Source organism: Thunnus maccoyii, chromosome 11 (genome assembly GCF_910596095.1).
Source record: "Thunnus maccoyii chromosome 11, fThuMac1.1, whole genome shotgun sequence".
Taxonomy (NCBI): domain Eukaryota; kingdom Metazoa; phylum Chordata; class Actinopteri; order Scombriformes; family Scombridae; genus Thunnus; species Thunnus maccoyii.
In genome coordinates this window covers 28,183,304-28,201,710 of record NC_056543.1, presented here as the reverse complement: position 1 = coordinate 28,201,710, position 18,407 = coordinate 28,183,304, and the positions used below count along the sequence as shown (strand labels likewise).

The window sequence follows — 18,407 nt, the reverse complement described above, 5'->3', positions numbered from 1 at the left end:
AAATAAAACAGAGATTTCATCTTGCTGGACCACAGTAGCTGTTTAAAAATCTGTAGTTAGCTTTAAGAGTGCTACCATTTTCTTTGTCTACGTTTGTGCATCGTCTATTTCACATTTACTTGGGAATGTTGTGAAAGTGAATATTTGGTACTCTCTTACCGTAGCAACTCATCCCCCTGGACAAATAAAACCAACACAATATAGTCAATTTTAAACAGATTTCATCTTTTCATTTCCTTTCTCTGAACAAAAGAGAAAACCCAGAGCTGATAGTCATAACTGATCGACGGGCAAAAAATATAGCGCTTATTTTATAAAAAAAAAAAAAAAACCCTCTAAAAGGTAAGTGCATACAAAAAGGAATATTTTAATATCCACAATGTTTTAATATTCTGTTGGAATGTTAAGATAACAAACCGCAACCCTCTATATATCTGTCATCCAGCATCTTAGTTTCTGTTAAACGCCTTCTCAGGTTCAAAACTCTCCCTACTGAAATGTTGAAAAATAAACAAAAATAAAAAGGAATACCTAATATTCCCTGCTGAACGCTTTGATGATAACTTGAAAAGTTCCCAAGTAACATTAGGGAGAAAAGAACAAGCGTTTAGAGTACACGTATGAAAGAAAATGTAAAATATTCACAATAAATGTTTGGAAGATCAAAGGACAGACATCATGTTACAAGTTAGGCAGCACAAGACAGGAAAGTCTCATAATAAAACTTTGGCTGTAACTTGCACTAATCTATTCTACCAGCAAGGTAAGCAGGCAAATACCTAAGATTTGGAAATCTTATTGTAATACACTGTGATATTCACAAGAAGTCTTGAAACAGAAATATCCCTGTGGTTGCTGCAGGTTTGTTTAGGTTGTGCTTTTTCTGCCTCTCCATTTCTGTGACCACAATTACACTGTTTGTTTGTCAGAATGTGTCAAGCAGGGTGAAAGACTGAAGTGATGTAGGTGTAGCTAACCCACACATGTGGTGTCTCACCAGCTTTAATTATATATTTGTCAAAAACAACTTTAATGAGAAAAGACAGGTTTCAGAGCAGGAATAGTGTGTCATTGCACATCTACATTCATTCGGTGAGCTGTTAATTTCCCTGGGCAGACCGCCAAAATGTAATCAATATACTGGGCATACTGTGTTCCCTCTCTTCCATCTTCTTCTACTCCCTTCAATTTGTTCTTATTAAAGAGAATCCATTCTACTCCTTCTCTTTCCTTCACTTAATGTTAATATCTCCTGTTTCTCCTCATAGCACCTCAGAGTACATCGTCATTTAGAGCTCACAAGAACATTTTGATACACCACCCAAATGACCGCTTGTAAATCAGTGATAGAATTCTAGAAGTTTTTCAAATTAAATGATAAAAACATAAATGCATTCTTCCTATAACTTAAAATAATTGAATTGAACATTACATTTAAGCTACATTTCTATTTCCTTATAATCACAAAAGGGCATAAAAGTACAAATTTTAGGTATTTAGCTCAGCAGTTGTGTAAACACTGTAATATACAGTAAGGCAGTGATTTAATGGCACAGTGACTGGTTGAAACAAGCTCTGCTGTTTTCCACTCTTCACATCTCTCATCATATTAACTAAACCAAGATATGTACTTACGTTGCCCCCAGCGGCCTGTGCGGGGGTTCAGGTAGTTCGGGTAGAGCCCGTTCGGGCGGTCCATTTTGGCTAGCAGCTTCCGGATGTGCATCACCTGTGATGAAAACAACACACAGGACTTTCAATCCAAACAGAAAATATTCTCCCTTTGAAAAAGGCTTGCTTAATTACCATCAGCATTTTGAATTTGCAACTGACTTTTTAATTTTCTACTTTCGATTTTGTAATGTTTGTTGGATTTGTTTAACATTGTTGTTCTGTAAACATTTAAGATACACTATATCCGGGGATTAAAAAATAAAAGCTGCAGCCAGGTCATATTCCCCATCTACATGCTTGAAGCATGCTAAACAAGTAACACAATATGTAACATTATGAGATTTCACACCACTCCACACATAACCATTGCTGCTGTTCTCAAATGCAGCCATCAACTTTAAATACTCTGGACCAACAGTGTTTTAAGGGAAGAAGATGCTTTTGAACAACTTTTCTATTGACAGTTTTCTTTTTTGTCATTTCAATGCTATTTTCAATCTCCGAAATGAAACTGATACTTTTGCTTTTTTGCAAAGCTTGTGTCAGTTTTTACTCTTTCAAATAATCAAACAGCTACATAACTTTTCAGTAAATAGATTTTTATTTTTATTCTTCTCATTATTAACATAAGACTAAGGGAAGACAACACACCTGAAAGTGCTATATTTGTTCTGACCTATTTCATGAGTTTGCCCAATTTGCATAATTTCATGACAAAAAATTAAAAGGTTATAATACAGAAATATACTGTATGTGGGTCTATATTAATCAGTTTCATTCTGATAGAGGAACAAGATTTATTTTTGTCCCTATTCAACTGTGGTGCCTGGCCTTAAAAACACATCCACACCCATGTTTAGATTATTAAGAAATGTCACATCGGCTTGGTTATGTTGCAAATTGGGCCGACGAGTACAGAGAAAATAGATCTGCTTACTGTGTCATGTTGATGAACTCTGAAGCATAAAGTTATGAAAATCAAGCTATCTGAGGCTCATGCTAAACTAGCACAACAGAAGCAGTTGCTCGATTAATGCAGGCTGAGAGCTGAGTGCCAGACAGCAGGACTCTAATTACACATGCTCCCAACAAAATCAACACAAAAGTGATGAACTGTATAAGCAACACTCACCTGCTCTGGGTATAAATGCATTTTAACGATAGCATTAAATGGGCTGATAAAGTTGGAGCGACAGCATTTGTGTGTCTGTTGCAGCTGAGCAGCTGTTTCCAGCAGCTGGACTAACGTTAGCTAGAGTGAACACATTCCATCATGTAGATCAGGTCTGCAGATAAACCAGTCAGACTGAAATCTGTTGTGGGGAGATTGAGGTAACCTGTTTTACATTAGAACACTATAATATCCACTATACCTACAAATTATATATATTTATTTTAGTCTAAAATACAAAAGTGAAATACATTTCACTCACTACTGTATATACTGTGCATAACCATGTGTCCTTGTAACCCTATGTTTGACACAAAATAAGAGCAGAATAAATTAGGAGTTAAAAGAAAAGATCAAGTAAACACTGAGTTACTTAAATGATAAATTAAATAACACGAATAATGACAATTTAAAATCACATCTGTCACTATTCAACAACTGGCCCAACAAAATCCAAAGTATTAAACACAGCAAACAGCTGCACAACTTCCAGCTTCGTTAGAGGATATTAATTAGATTAGAATTGGAATTAACATTTAATCAAAATTGCTGCAGCCTTCAGTAGTAAATAACCTGTAATGTTATTGTATAAATCATGTCAAGTATGTTTACACATATAAGGAATTTGACCCCGGTTTAGTGTGTACTTACACAGAATAACAACAAAACAATCTTCAGAAATATATGCAAATAATGACTGTATACAGATGAAACCACTTCTGTGAACTGTAAACAGGATACAAATAGTGCAAAGAAGTGAAGAGTGCAAGGAGTGCTGAGATAGCCTGTTCAGATCTCACTGTTTCATACACAGGCTAACAGTTAGGCCTACAGCCTGCAGGACACAATGAAACGTCCATCTGCATGTTCTTTTCTTTTAATAATAATAATCATAATAATAAAAATAATAATGTGTTTTTTACTTTCAATTAGTAGGCTAAAAAAGAACTTGCACAAGGCAAATGTTGGCTGGCCAGCTACCATCTGTAGGAAACCGTTATGTATCTGTCCATTGTTTATTTGAACTCATTTTCACTGATTGAACATTCAACAACAATATAATGAATCCTAACGTTGTTATTCCATCAAGTGGACTGCCGTTGTTTGAACTGTCACTTGAAACTATGAGCTAAAATTGAGCGATGCTCTGTGTTTAGATATTCGGTGCTGGTCTGTGTCACGCACACACATGCGGTATCAATCCTGGTAACAATCCCATTGGCTCGTGAATGTGACCATAGATATAGAAACGTTCTTTTTATACAAGTGTGACAATCTGCAAAGAACAACGTCAGGTTGGACGCAGCTCTCATTGTTTTTTTTTTTACATCATCGAAGTCCACAATTGAGAGAGAATGAATAGGAAATTATCTCTCTATCTCTCTCAACCCCACCCCCCTCCCTTTTTTTCTCCTCAGATCTACACTGAGCGACGAGAACTTTAATCCTTGCGTCTTACTTTTCTCTGTTTTTATGCCAAAGCACTGTGCAAACTTTTATTAAAAACTTATTAAAAGTGCAAGAGAAGTAAATGTCATCACCATTCTTACTACATTAATAAATCGTGGCATGAAACTTTACCTCAGTCAATATTTTTTTTTGCATTGTGCATTTCATGCAAAAAAAAAAAAAGAAAAAAAAAGCTATGCAGACATGCTGCAGTAGATGCTTACATGAACTACGCACATCCAGACGAAACACACACACACACATAGACAATATTCCTTCAGAGTGCTACCTTCTGGTAGTAGGCGGGGTTCCCTGTCAGGTAGGTGAGGTGAACAAACTCCATGTGGAGAGTCCCAAACTCAGCCAGGATGCTGCTGCCAGCTGACGCCCAACCCCAGTTACGGCCAACACCACTGGAGGAGGGAGAGAGAGGAGTGAAGACAGAGTGAACACAAGAGGAGAGAGAGCATATAGAAAAAGAGAGGTGGGGTGGACAAACAAACACACATTAAAATTCTATACACCCAACATAAAGGAGTAATAAAGATATTTACCTGCTTATAATGTCATAATGACGACACATACTTTTCCAGGTTCTGAGATTTCAAATCCCTTATTCTAGCCTGTAACCGTGTGAACTCAATGGAACATCAGGCAAAAACAAAAAAATACATTTAAAGTTTGAATAGTAATTTTGACTATCAAGAATCCCCGGAGATGAGCACCTAGAGACAAATGTGAAATGAAGAAAAAAAAAACCAAATAGTGCCTTGACTGTCCTGTAAATAATAAAGACCCATTTTGGATTGATTGCAGTAACAGGTTGTGTACCTGTGCAGCACTTTCTCTGGGTCACAGTGATATTTACACATGAGTGCATGGAACATTAATAGGTTGCGACTTCTGGGTTTGTGCCTCTGTGTGTGTGTGTGTGTGTGTGTGTGTGTGTGTGTGTGTGTGTGTGTGTGTGTGTAGAGAGCGTGGGTGTGCATGATGCTGTGAGGCACTGTGTCTGTCCAATCAAGTGGAAAAAAACAGAGATGTGTCACTTGTGCCTGTTTTCAATGTCTCTGCAAACAATTGCTCCTGACGGCATCTGTGTATGCATGAACATGTGTGTGTTTGTCCGGTGGGAGATTAAGAACACAAAAGTCAAGCACAAAGCGTCCGCTCCCTAACGAATCAGAATTACCTCGAGAGAAGGAGTCCCTCTCTTGTTCTACCCACATCCACAGCCACTTGCCAATGCATATGACAGGATGCTGATCTCGCACACGGAGGCGGGTGCTTAGCAACAAAGTATCCAGCGGATTAATAAAGCAATTTTATTTCATTTCATTGTTTCATTCGATGAATAAGTACATTGATAATGCACAGAGCACAGCGGGGAGTGGAGGGAGGTGGAGTGAGCACACACACACACACCTTCCCACTCTCCTCACAGGTACAATTAAAGAAATTAAAGGCAGTAGAAACTGAAAAGAGGAGCAGAAAGGGATGGAAATGCTTTTGTAATGTTAACACTTCAGCCTGGGATGACGAGAAAACCAAACAATTATTATGGACTGGAGGTTACCAGGGTGACTACAGGTTTCGGACAGTTTTTTTAGATTCAGACATGTTTTCAGGTTGAGGTTGAGTGCAGCTACGTTGGGAATAACACCAGGTCATCAAACTATGTGATAATGAGAGTGATGAGGCGTAAGGTGTCCTGCCCTTGCAGCACAGGGCAGTGTGCCAGGGCTATGTGAGATAACTAATGTTGAACATATCTGAGAATGCATTAGGCAGGCAAAAATGTAACATTTAAAGGTAGAGTCAGTGATTGGCTGTTGCTCTTTCAAAATGAATCAGCGCAAGATGATGGAAGTGGAGGACAGCAGTGCGACGCAGAGCCAGTGTCTTTCCTGCTCCAATCTCTGACCCTCAGCTCCGGTGTTTAATGCAGTGATATGCAAGATATGTGAGTGCTGATTCTCGTGCTGACTTATTTTGAAAGAGCAACAGCCAACAGGAAAACTCCAATATTCAGCCTGCTGACCAATGGTGCAACTTCATCACTGGTTATAGGGCTGGTCCGTGGCCGGTCCAGCCAAAAAGGAGGAAAGAGAAAAAAACTAAAATGTTTACAGACACACCACTCATGCAGAAGAGAGTCTGTCAATCAAGTCACGTGGAGTCACACTCTGCTTTGTCAAGTGTTTGTGATTTAAAGTGACACATCACACTTTTTAGTCATCTCAGGTTAGCTACCAGAGATGATTTTCACTGGCAGCATCACTGACCTCTTAAGGTTGACCATGGCCCAGGGGATTCCTGTGGGCGTGTTGAAGGCAGGAAGCAGCTTCTCAGCTAGCTGGACCGCCTTCAGCTTGAATACCTAGAGAGAGAGAGAGAGAGAGAGAGAGAGAGAGAGAGAGAGGAAAAGAGAAAAAGAGAGTGTTAAATTCAAGATTGGTTCAATTTAAAATTCCATTTTATCATGTTAACTCGGAATATTCTGCAGACCATCCACATTCCCTGCTTAATGTTCTCGTCAAACAGTTGACAGGTACGAGCATAAAACAACTGCCGACTAAAACAAATGCAGGATGAAGGCAAATAAGGCAGGAGTGAGATGTCAGGAGACAGACGATTGCTAAATGATGGCCACTGAGTGTCAGAGCTGAACAGATTTACAGAGTAAACTGGCAGCCTGATAAATGCGAAAACCTCCCTTCAAACTGTGCTGCAGTAACATAAAACATTTCTGAAATGTCCCAAAGAAAAGCTTGGAGGTCAAACTACATTGACTGAGCAGAGTGAGAGAAAAAAAATACAAAGTACACAGTCAGAGAAGGATTTCTATTATCATGACTGGCATCTAATTTATACAGACTGATGTAAAGAAATGAACATGTGTTGGTTTTGAGATTACACACATTCTTACATTCTTTTGACAGATGAAGGCCCAGAAAAAAAAAAAACTGCTGTAGCTCTTGTTCTTTTCTCAGCATGTCAATCAAACAGATAAAAGCAAACTAATGTCATTCTGCTGCTGAACTCACTGGATATGGGCATTGTTGAAGGCTGAAAATGTTGTTGTAGAAGGGGTAAAAAATAAAAAAAACTGCTCCAAGGAGAAACATTTCAGGATAATAGTAAAAGCAAACAGTTTGCTTTTTAAAGTTTAAATGTTGCCCTATAAGAGATCAGACTTCATGTCTTTGTTAAATCTTTGTTTTCCTCACAGAACTATCAAAGATCACCATGCTGAACTTACATCACCATTTTCACCAGCAGACATGTTTTTTCTTTTCTTATTACAGTACCATTTGCTTGCAAATACTGAATTGGGGAAAAATTGCTCCAGAATATTTTGAGTTATTCAAGTGGGAATTTCATTTAAGTGTAACTTCAAAAGAGTGTAATAATCCCACAAAAATGTTACCATACAAAGTTGTCACATTTATGTTTAAACAATACACAAAAGCTCTTAGAAAAATCCAATTATTTGCAGACATACACAGCAAGATATAAGGTGTATGAACATTCTGGCTTCTGACAGTTGATGAAAACATGACATTAATGACCCATGTGGTGAAGAAAATCTTGATCCAATTTAAGCAATTGACACATCTGTTGCCTAGAGACAATGAACAATTGAACCATTTTACTCAGAGCTGACAAACACACACACACCAAATATGCTGTGGATAAGTTGCTACAGAGTTTTCCAAATCATTATGGTAGTAAAAAGTGACTTTGTACACTAAAACTACCTTTCCCAAACTCTTCATGTTGAAGGAATATGCAACAATGTGGCTCACTGATATGTTTTTAATTGTTTCTGCATCATGACAAACCTGCTATAAAAGCCAACAAGCCAAAAGAAAATGACTGTTGGCCACTGCCTTTTTTTATTTTTTTATTTTAAAAGATCTTCAATTCCCAGTATTGCAAAGTACATTTTATTTATCAAGGCCAGTGGTGGGATAAACGGGAATAAATGAACTTGTAGACAACAGTCGGGTGGAGCAGAGCCGCAGAGAAAAGCACTTCAACACAAGGCAGATAGAGGCTGATTCATCGACACCATCTGTCAGGGCCCAACAGTTTTATAGAGAAACCAGATCTATGGAAAATTCCCGCTGTCTCTCAAAAGAAGCGGGAGCAATTAACACATGCTGGTATTTGCAGAATACTTAAGCAGCCAGTGGGACATCTTACAGATGACTTGGAGGTCAAACTGTAGAGCTAAAACATGGGACACATATGAGACACAGACGAGGGGAGGTGAAGAACAACGTGGCAGTCAAACAGATGTCGAGATAATCCGGTGTGAACAGTGCAGGAGCTAAAAAGGAAAAGGCGAAAAAAAAAAAAAAAAAAAAGAAAGTCAAGAGGATAAGAAGGGATCAAAGAGAGAGAGAGAGGGATAAAAATTAGCCTGATATCTACAGGAGACTACACACTGAGACAAGACTGAGACGTCATATCACTCCTGCCAACACACACGTTTGAAAATAGTGATGTGTCAGTAACAAATTATCATTCTACAATTATTGTGACCAAAAAATGTCACAACCTACAGCAGAATCACAATATTATTCTTTAACCTTTTCTGAAATACCTCTATTAGAGCTGAAATATAGTAAATTTACTTCATGTTTGCCATGTTCTAGCCTGAACCTACCAAACTGTATATTGCAACTTTATGAGACAAAAATACTCATCTCAAACACAGCTAAAGTACCACAAATAAAAGAGGACTGTTGTTAAGTTTGGCATGATTGACAATTACTTTGCTTCCTGCTGAGTGTCAATGTTTCTTAGATTCTATGTACTGGTTCATGTCTTCATGCGTTTTTATTGTTGTGCTTGTAAAAGCACACAGAACATCATAGCAAAGGACAGTGCAATTAAACTGGACTCTCAGAAGACACCAGCATCACCTGACCCTCTGCACACAACCTCAGCTCTACTACTGACAAAACCACAGGAAGAGCTGAAGCTGCCCACAAGGAACTTTATGTGCGAGGCAACAGATTTATGCAGCGTTGCTTTATGTTCTCAATATCCGACATACATCCCTGGGGAAGTGCCATTTTAAAGATTATTCCTCTGCCTTATTAGATCATTCAGAATGAGAAGTAATAAATGCGGATAAAAGAATTCAATCCGTACCATGTAACTGAGGTTTTACTCTGAAACAAAGTAAGAGTAACACGTCTATATCTGCAGTGACCTGCAGTGAGCTTTGGGACTCTCTCTTAAAGGACAGGTTCACACATTTTTCAAGTCTGTATTAAAACAACAGTCAAGTGTCCACATGAACAGTGAAAGAGGTTTTTCCTCGCTGTAATCATTCCTCCTGTTTATACTGGCTATTAAAAGATCCCCTTCAAATGTGCTTTCAGTGTAAGTGATGGAGGCCAAAATCCACAGTGTGTCCACACAGTCATTTTGTGCAGAAATGCATTTAAAAGTTGATGTGAAGCTTATACGAGGGTTCAGCAGTCTGAGTTAGTCATATCGAGTGGATATCAGTCTTTGTTTCCTCGGACAATGTTTCCCTGTTGAGCTGCAGTGGAAGTATAGTAACAAAAAGAGGACCTTTGGCACTAAAACATTACATAAACTGTAACGTTGAAAGAGATCTACTTGATTTGACTCATTTGGACAGCTGAAGCTTCATATTACCTTCAGACAAACTTTGAAATACATTTTTGTACAGAAGTTGACTTGTGGATTTTGGCCCCCATGAAGGGATCTTCTAATGGTCAGTATGAACAGGAGGATTACAGCGAGAAAAACCTATTTCAATGTTCATTAGAACACCTGACTGCTGTTTTAAGACTTGAAAAATTGTGAACCTGTCCTTTAATATAAAACTTCGATGCCACACATCCTGTATCACTTATCTTGTATAGGCCTTGTATAACTGAGAAAAACATAAAGCCCTGCACCCACAGCACAGCAGCACCTCTGACCAAACCAATTATTAAAATGGGAAAAAAAACAAATTATATCCTTCTCTGTCTACCTCTAAAAGCCGCTCAGTCTTGTCCATCTACCTGAAGTATCCGAAGGCTTTGTTAATGATGTGTTCCCTATTAGACTGCTATTAGGACACTGTGACGCACAAACACAGTGGTCTACTGAATCAAATTCATTTTCTCACTTCTTTCTGTGGTGAGTCACATGATTTGCTCTCCACTCTGAAGTACAAAAATGAGTTTCTTTTCTAGAAAGAGTATCGTTGTCCTTGGGTCAATCACAAGCCTCGCTATATCACGTCATTACTGTTCATGGATAAACTGCATGTGCAAATGCATGTAGGAACTAATTATAAAAGTCTATTCATGCTGACTGCCGACTTTGTCCTCCTCAGACACTACTTTGCTTTCACCCTGTAGGTCAATCATGCACGCAAAATTCATGTTCAGCACATCAGTAACCAACAATGTTTGTTCACACATATGTAAATGCCTTACTTAACTCCCGAAAACTGCATGCAGAGTATACGCAAGCTCAAGCTACATCGCTTTCCACTACCTGTTTTTCATCCCTTGCGGGTCCATCATAAGCTGATAAACTAATCATAAAGAAACCAGCTGAGGAAACCGGAAAACAGCATCCAGTTATAAATACGCAAAAAATAATTGCGTAAATATCATATTTTGTGTGATTTACACAGGTTTAACCTTAATGGCATAATTTTAGAGCAGTGGGGGTCATCAAATTAATCTAAAGTCTACCCAATGCACACGCATTAACATGAAGTTTGACACCTACTAGGTAAGTGCGATAGGCGATCAGCCTTCTGTAACATGATCGGTTGATGAATCGACGATGAATCATAATTTATTTATTTTTCAAGTAAAAATACCAGTCATGTGCTAGCCAGTTTCAACGGTGCTCCTTCTCTCTGCCTACACTATCTGTGCTTCAGTAGGTTGACATGCTAATGTTAGCATAGTAAGCCATTGCCACAGTAGCTAGAACTACACAGACGATGATGTGCTGATTGAGTAATAAGGGACTCCTTTGTAGCTAAGCTAAATAAAACTTAGCAGGAGCAATGAAAGCAGGAGTGCTGTGTTCAAGGTGCCCTTTGGAAAAAAAAAATGCAGTTATGGTAATAATGGTGATAGAAAATGTTGGCAGTGTTACCATCAGTATGATTTACCACAGGACACAGTAAAACCTGTATAACGGCACACCTCTGCTTAAAGCTTTGGTGGCAGACTGATGCAGAACACATCTATTTATTATCACCCCCTGCATCTCAGGAATAAGTACATGTGACTGGCCTATAAGGTTATGTGTCAGGCCCTGTGTGTGTGTACTAATGTCTGCCGAGGCATCATAAACCTTCCACTGATTGGTGGCCTGCCTGCTGGCTGCACTGAGACCCTTAACAAACTCCATTGCATTTTATTGGCAATCCCTTTGCTGATGTCATCGAGAAAGGACAGGATCCCAACGACCCATCAGAGGAGATGACCAGCCGCCTTCACTGATAAAACTACAGTTTATGATAATCATCTTCCTCCACTGCTTTCATCTGAAGGCATCGATGAAAGAAAAGGCTGTTCTCAGGGAAAGGCAGCCAGGCCTTCTTAGTTAAGGATTGTGTCAAAATTTTGTTTGGCAGGGCTTCCTCATGCTTCTGCGTTTTTTGGGCCCATAAAGCCAGTTGAGAGCAAGCACGTCCTAGATTTCCGCTGATCCATTCCAGCTCATTTCCTGTTGGAGTAGCTAGTGCCACCATTGCCCTGTTCCTGGCAGCTTGGTATCTGTACCAAATGTGATGGCAATCCATCCAATAATTGTCTAGACATTTAACTAAAAGCAAGTGTCAACCTCATGGTTGTGCTAGATGAAAAGTCAATGGATCAGCAAAGTCAGAAGGACTCATCTTCTGGGGATCATGAATGTCTGTACAAAAAGTCATAGTAATCCATCCAATATTTGTTGCAATATTACAACCTGGACACAAGTGGTGGAATAAGGTCTGGCACCGTGTAGTTATATATACATATATTATACTTCCTTATTTTGCAATCTTCATACCGGATCAAAGTTTTTCAAGTTCAAGTTTGAAGTTTTTCAATTCACCTTTCTCGTTCTACTAATGTGCATGCTATTTACCGCTGTTAAGTTGTCAAAAAAATTTAGTGCAGTTTGTGTCCTCTTCCTCCCTGAAAAATCCCCAAGTCAAGCAGCAAAATGACCTGATACATGCATCTATCTTGTTGACATCACATTTACTGTAGCAAGAAGTTGAGAATAGGATATTGAGAGCTTTGAGGTAAAAATCCTTGGAGAGGACGAGCTCAGACAGTTTGTTGTCTGTACGGTTCCGTTTCCTGACTTGTTTTCTATCATTCTCCCTCCAGGGCTGACAGTTTTAGTGTTCAGCCTTTTAAAATGCATTACTGCACACCTCAAAATCGATCACTGAAGGATGTACTCTTTCCCTGAACACCAATGCACACATACATGCATACAAACCCTTTTCATGAATATACTCTTACCACTGGGACACAAGACAAGGTCAGGCTGCAATTTTGGTCTGATCTCTCCGCCCCAACTCTCTCTCCCGTTTCTCTTCCTCCATTTTTCTTGTTCCGCTCATCTCTTTGTTCACCTTATTAGCAGTGTACTCGTTCTCCTCATTTTCAGCCCCCTCCATCACTTTATTACTATCACTCTTTTCTCCATTCTCTCCTTCTTTCAGGATTAACAGTTGTTTGTGTCGATGGGCCAAATTCCCAGACAGCAGATTTTGAGTATGGCAGGGTTGGGGGAGATGGTGGTTTTGTGGCACTCTTGATAGAGAATGACATTATCACTGCCAGGGTTAGAGGTTTGATTCCTACTGGGACCAGCCGTGCTCAGAATGCGTGTAATGGTCCTGTAAGGCGCTTTGGATGTAAGCGTCTGCCAAATGGTACATCGATGTTACATCCCAGGGACAGGGAGAGCTGTAATCCGCCACTCAAACATTTCCTAAACTCAGCCAGTGATCCAGTTATTACACATGAGGATATCATTTGTAAACTGCAAGCAGCTGGTAGAGACCGAAATCGCAAAGCAGGCACTGATAGATATGAGAGTCCAGACAGAAACACACAGAGCAAAAATGCTTAGAAGTGCAAAAAGTCACTTATAGAAACATTACACCAACACAAATACAATTTATTCCAAATCCCTCGGAGGAATTGATTTATTGTCCCCATGGGTTAAAAAACCAGTGAGGATAAACACATGATGGGGACTACTGGCCAAGAATACATAGATGAATAAAAATGATGTTCATTAAATTAAACGTTAAAAAGACTAATACTGAGCAGTAGCCTAAATAACTTAATAAGATCAGCATTTTTCACAGCGCAATAAAGAATGTACACATACACACAAAACAGTGCACCAACACACACACACACACACACACACACACACACACACAGGAGTAGGCTACTGTTGACATGTAATGGAGCCTCCTAAAGGGATTAAGGGGTAGACTGTGAAATGTGCTGAATGCGCCTGCTTGGTAAGAAGGGCCCCGAGGGCCAGCAGGATTAAGTCACCCGCTGTGTCTGTGTGGTTACTGTATGTCATTTTCATACTTTGTCATGCCACTTCACCATCAGCTGATCCATTGTTCATATTGTTTGGTATTCAATGGCCCTGCATCAAAGGCAGGAGACACAAAGATGTGCTGCCATGGAGTAAACTCAGACACTCTCATCAAATTAGCTCATTTGTTGCCATCATACTGAATTACTGCTGTTAGCTTTGACAGATATTTTTTTATTGAACATTACTTGAAATGGTGCACTTGCGGATGCATCTAGTGTCTGATCTCCTGAACCTGAAACAAATTAGGCTAGTTCTCCCCCATGAGGCACTTATATTGTCTCTACTGTACGTGGCATTAGTTCTCTAGGCAATTCTTTATTGCATGTTACCAAACTATCTTTGTCCCTGTGGACAGATGAGGCAGCTAGGCATTCAATGGAGTTGTTGTACAAATGACCTGTGGAGGGCAGCGATGCTTTGCTGTGTCTAGTCTGCCACACATTTCATCAGCAGAAGAAGAACGCTAGCGAGAGCTTCTAGCCTAATCTGATGTACTATTTTAACAACAATGTGGCGTTACATTGCAGGTGTAAAGAGAGCGGCTGATGTTGGTACAACTAGGCAAGATGAGACAACTCACAAACCAAGAGTTAAAAAGCCGACAGCGGGGAGTTACGTGACTGGCTAGTTTTCAATGACAATAGTCAGTCAATGTTTTGCTCCCACTGCCTGCAACATGCTTCAGCCAGCAGCCAGACAAACAAACGGCTTTATTGTCGGCAGAAAAAATTTAAAATTGGCAACTATCAAGGACCATAAAGCCTCCAAATGCCACAAGGAGGGGATCTACACAGTGTGTGTGTGTGTGTGTGTGTGTGTGTGTGTGTGTGTGTGTGTGTGTGTGTGTGGTATATTGTTAAAGTTCTGACTCAAAATTAGGGCTGAACGATTTTTAAAAAATATCTAATTTGGATTATTTTGACTGCTGTTTATTCTGGCATCATGTTGGCTAAAATTCTTATGTAAACAAACATGCATGTAAACTCAGTGGGCAATATTGACGTTGGCAAAAATGATCAAGGTCTTATCAATATATCGCACAATAAGTTGATGGCACAATTATCGTGACAGGCCTGTGTGTGTGTGTGAGAGAGAGAGAGAATTAAATATGGATAACCATCAGTAAATAAATATTAAATTAATACTTTTTATTAATAATTTTTATGAGAAAAATGTGTATTAGTTTTTGTTTTGTTTTCCAAAGCAAGACAAACGTTACACAAAAGTGCGATTACAAAGTCAGAAACAGTTCCGACACTGTGTGGCATCCACAACAAAATGTAATGAATAGTAGCAATGTGATGTTACGCCTGCTTGATGTTGAGTTGAAGTTTATCTTTGTAATTGTATTATGATCCTTCATTAGTGCTGAGTGTTCATTTTCTTTTGAGGAAGGTGATGAAGTGCAGCAGCTCTTCAGCTAATGAAAATCAGAACTTTTACATTGACACCTGCATGTATTCACTAATTCATACAGACATCTTTGCCTTCATTTCCCACACTACATCACTCTCTTCTTTCCCTCCTAGCTTGATTTTCTTAGCCTTTATCTCTTCTCTTTTCCTGTATTCAGTGTATGGTCCATTTCCCCACATCTTCCTACTTGTCATCTCTGTTACAAAAATCTCTCACTCTTTCTCTCATCCTCCTCCCTCTCTGCATCCATTTCTCTCCCTACTCCACACCTCTCGGACTGTCTTTTAACCTCTTTCTCTTTCCAATTCTCCTCCCCATGTGAGTTTGTACCTTTGCATTCTAAATATATCAGATTAAATGATTGTGTCCTTGGATGCACATTAAAATGTATCTACAATAGTTACCTGTTGTATTAGCTTTGTATGGCCGTGGTTAGTCATTTGTTTGCACAGTGGAATTTGTAAAGCTGGGATGAAATTAAAATTTCTCTCCTGTTTGTTCCACTATCTTGGCATTTCTTTCTCTCAGTGAGTGTGGGCCTGCCTGCTGGCACAGCAGCAGACAGTTACTGAGCATGTCATCACAGCAATATCTGCAACGGGGGAAAAGGATTCCCAGGGGAAGTTAGACTGACTGTTGCTAGAAACAACTGGGGTGGCCTCAATATGTGCTGCTCTCTTATTGGAAACAAAGTCAAAGATTGTGAAAATTGTACCGATATTGTCAATTCCTTTTTTTTTTTTTTTTTTTTAAACAATCTCCTTTTGCATATGTCACTACAGATTAATTCATTTTCATAGCATATGTTCTACCACTATCATTTTTCACACTGTATGTAGACTATGTAGCCAAATGTATGAACATAATTTTGATGTTCTTTGGTGTAGGGCTGTTTTTCATAGTTTAATACAAATTAGGATTTTCTTAATGCGAAAGCGTCAAATTATATTTAAATAGTAGTTTCAGGGCTCTTCAGGGGCACTTGTGCACAGTAATTTGTTTTGAGAAATAACATTATTTCATCTCTTTTTAGATATTAAACATTAGGATTGCACAGGGGCGAGCTGATTTAACAGAGCTTACAAAAGAATTTCAAAATATAGGATGTAAAGGGGACCTGACAAAAGAAAAGACTGCACTGTGATTACACTGTCCTTGATTAATGAAAACCCTTTTCAAACTGTGTAGAGGCTCCTAATTCTTTTGAGGTTTTGCAGCAAGGCTGGGGGTTTGATAATATTTCATCCAAACTGAATCCAGTCATGACTCTGCTTAATGAATCTGACTTCAGTATTGTAGCACATCTGAATCCATTCAAATCCCTTAGTGATTTAGTTTTAGAATTCAACTTTTGAGGAAACTAAAGTTATAAATAACTACAACTGAAAAGATTCAGATGCAACCTGAAGGTTTAGAGGACAGATCCAGTTTTGAGTGGCAGCCTAATAAATGTTCACAACCTGAAGCTTCAACTTTGAAATGAGATAAAACAGTAAAATAAATGTTCATGGCAGCAGAACATATGAATTGCTGATTGAGTCTTTTCACATTTGCTCATTCTTATTTTAGACAGGTACCTCTATTTATTTACTCAGGGGAAACCAATTGAGAGCAACACACTCATTTACAATGTTGCCCTGCAAATACACAACCAAACAAGCCATATAACAGGTATAAAACCAACAATCTTATACCAAACATAAATACAACACAAACACAAGATAAATGACTTATAAAATACAAAAGAACAAAGAGAAAATGACAGTAATGTAAGTACATTACCCAGGGATAAACAGACACATCAAGAAACACAGGAGCATTATAATTATATATCATTATATAAAACATCATCCAACAGAATCTTAAAATGTATGTAGGGATAAAAATGTGTCTAATTTGAGGGAGTCCTGAAGCTTATTCCACCTATAAGGAGCATAATAGGAGAATGCAGTTTTTCCCAGTTCTGTATTCATATAAATAGTTCTGTATTCATATAATTTTCACTCACATATGTCAGTGAAATTCTTGCACTGTAGAGCCTTGAGTGTGCTTCCAACTTTGTGGCAACGGTTTGAGGAAGGCCCTTTCTTATCACAATGTGAAAATGCCTTTGTGCGCAAAGCAAGATCCAAAATGAAAAAGGGATCTGGGTTTGGTGTGGAGGACCTTAACTGGCCTGCACAGAGCCCTGACCTCATCCCCATCAAACGCTTTTGAGATGAACTGGACTGCCACGCCAGGCCTTATAGCCCAACCATCAGTGATGCTCCTGTGGCTGAATGGGAGCGAATCCCTACAGCCAAGATCCAACATCTGGTGGAAAGTCTTTCCAGAAGATTTGAGGCTGTTATCTAACTTTTTTTTTTCTACAAGTGAGAGATCATGAAGCATTCTACATTCCTTGAAACAATTCTTCACAGTGCACTCAAACACCCTAAAAGCTTTAGCCAGTGACTGTTGACAACTAAAGCAGAATACTCTCATGCAGCTGTCCTAACAAGCTGTAAGCATCAGAACAATGCAAAGGGTCTTATTTCCCAGAGCATCAACAGACACTCTCTTTCTAGTTTTGCAGCATGCATTATCTACTCCGACCCTCTATGTTCAAAACTAATGAATGGAGTGAGTCTTATTCATGAGGTCTGAACTCTCAAACTCTCAGAGTAGAAAGCCTCAAGTTGTTGCAATGTGATGTTTGGATGCACAGAGGCTTTTAGAACGTTGTGCCAATTTCATATTTATTCTATTACATCTCCTTGCGTTGTCTCAGAGTGTGTGTTGGCATATTCACCTTCTTACACAGACTTGAAATTTGCGTAGTCTTGAAATTTTCTCGCCATATTTCCGTAGAGTAACGTTTAGGATCACTAAACCAGCTCATTCATGGCGATCACAATGCTAGCTTATCTCTCTCTTTCCTTCATCCCACATGACTCCCTGCCCTCCTGCTGGGCAGTGGCATAGCGGCCGACAGTAAGAGGGAGTATGATGCCCTGCATTCGTTTGAAGGATTCAGTGTTTGACAAAAAATGAGATAGAGTGAAATGCTCCCCGGTGAGATGAAACT

General features: G+C 39.1%; 1 protein-coding gene across 5 annotated transcripts in view; it reads right to left on the bottom strand.

Annotated features, from left to right (window-relative positions):
- man1a2 (mannosidase, alpha, class 1A, member 2) overlaps nt 1-18,407 on the bottom strand; it is a 147,094-nt gene that overhangs the window by 27,860 nt on the left and 100,827 nt on the right. For all 5 annotated transcript variants that reach the window (XM_042425694.1, XM_042425692.1, XM_042425690.1 and 2 more), the window contains 3 exons: nt 6,580-6,674; nt 4,584-4,707; nt 1,636-1,729 (listed from right to left, as the gene is read on the bottom strand). In XM_042425694.1, coding sequence (XP_042281628.1) covers nt 1,636-1,729; nt 4,584-4,707; nt 6,580-6,674 — 313 coding nt within the window. The remainder of the gene's footprint in view (nt 1-1,635; nt 1,730-4,583; nt 4,708-6,579; nt 6,675-18,407) is intronic.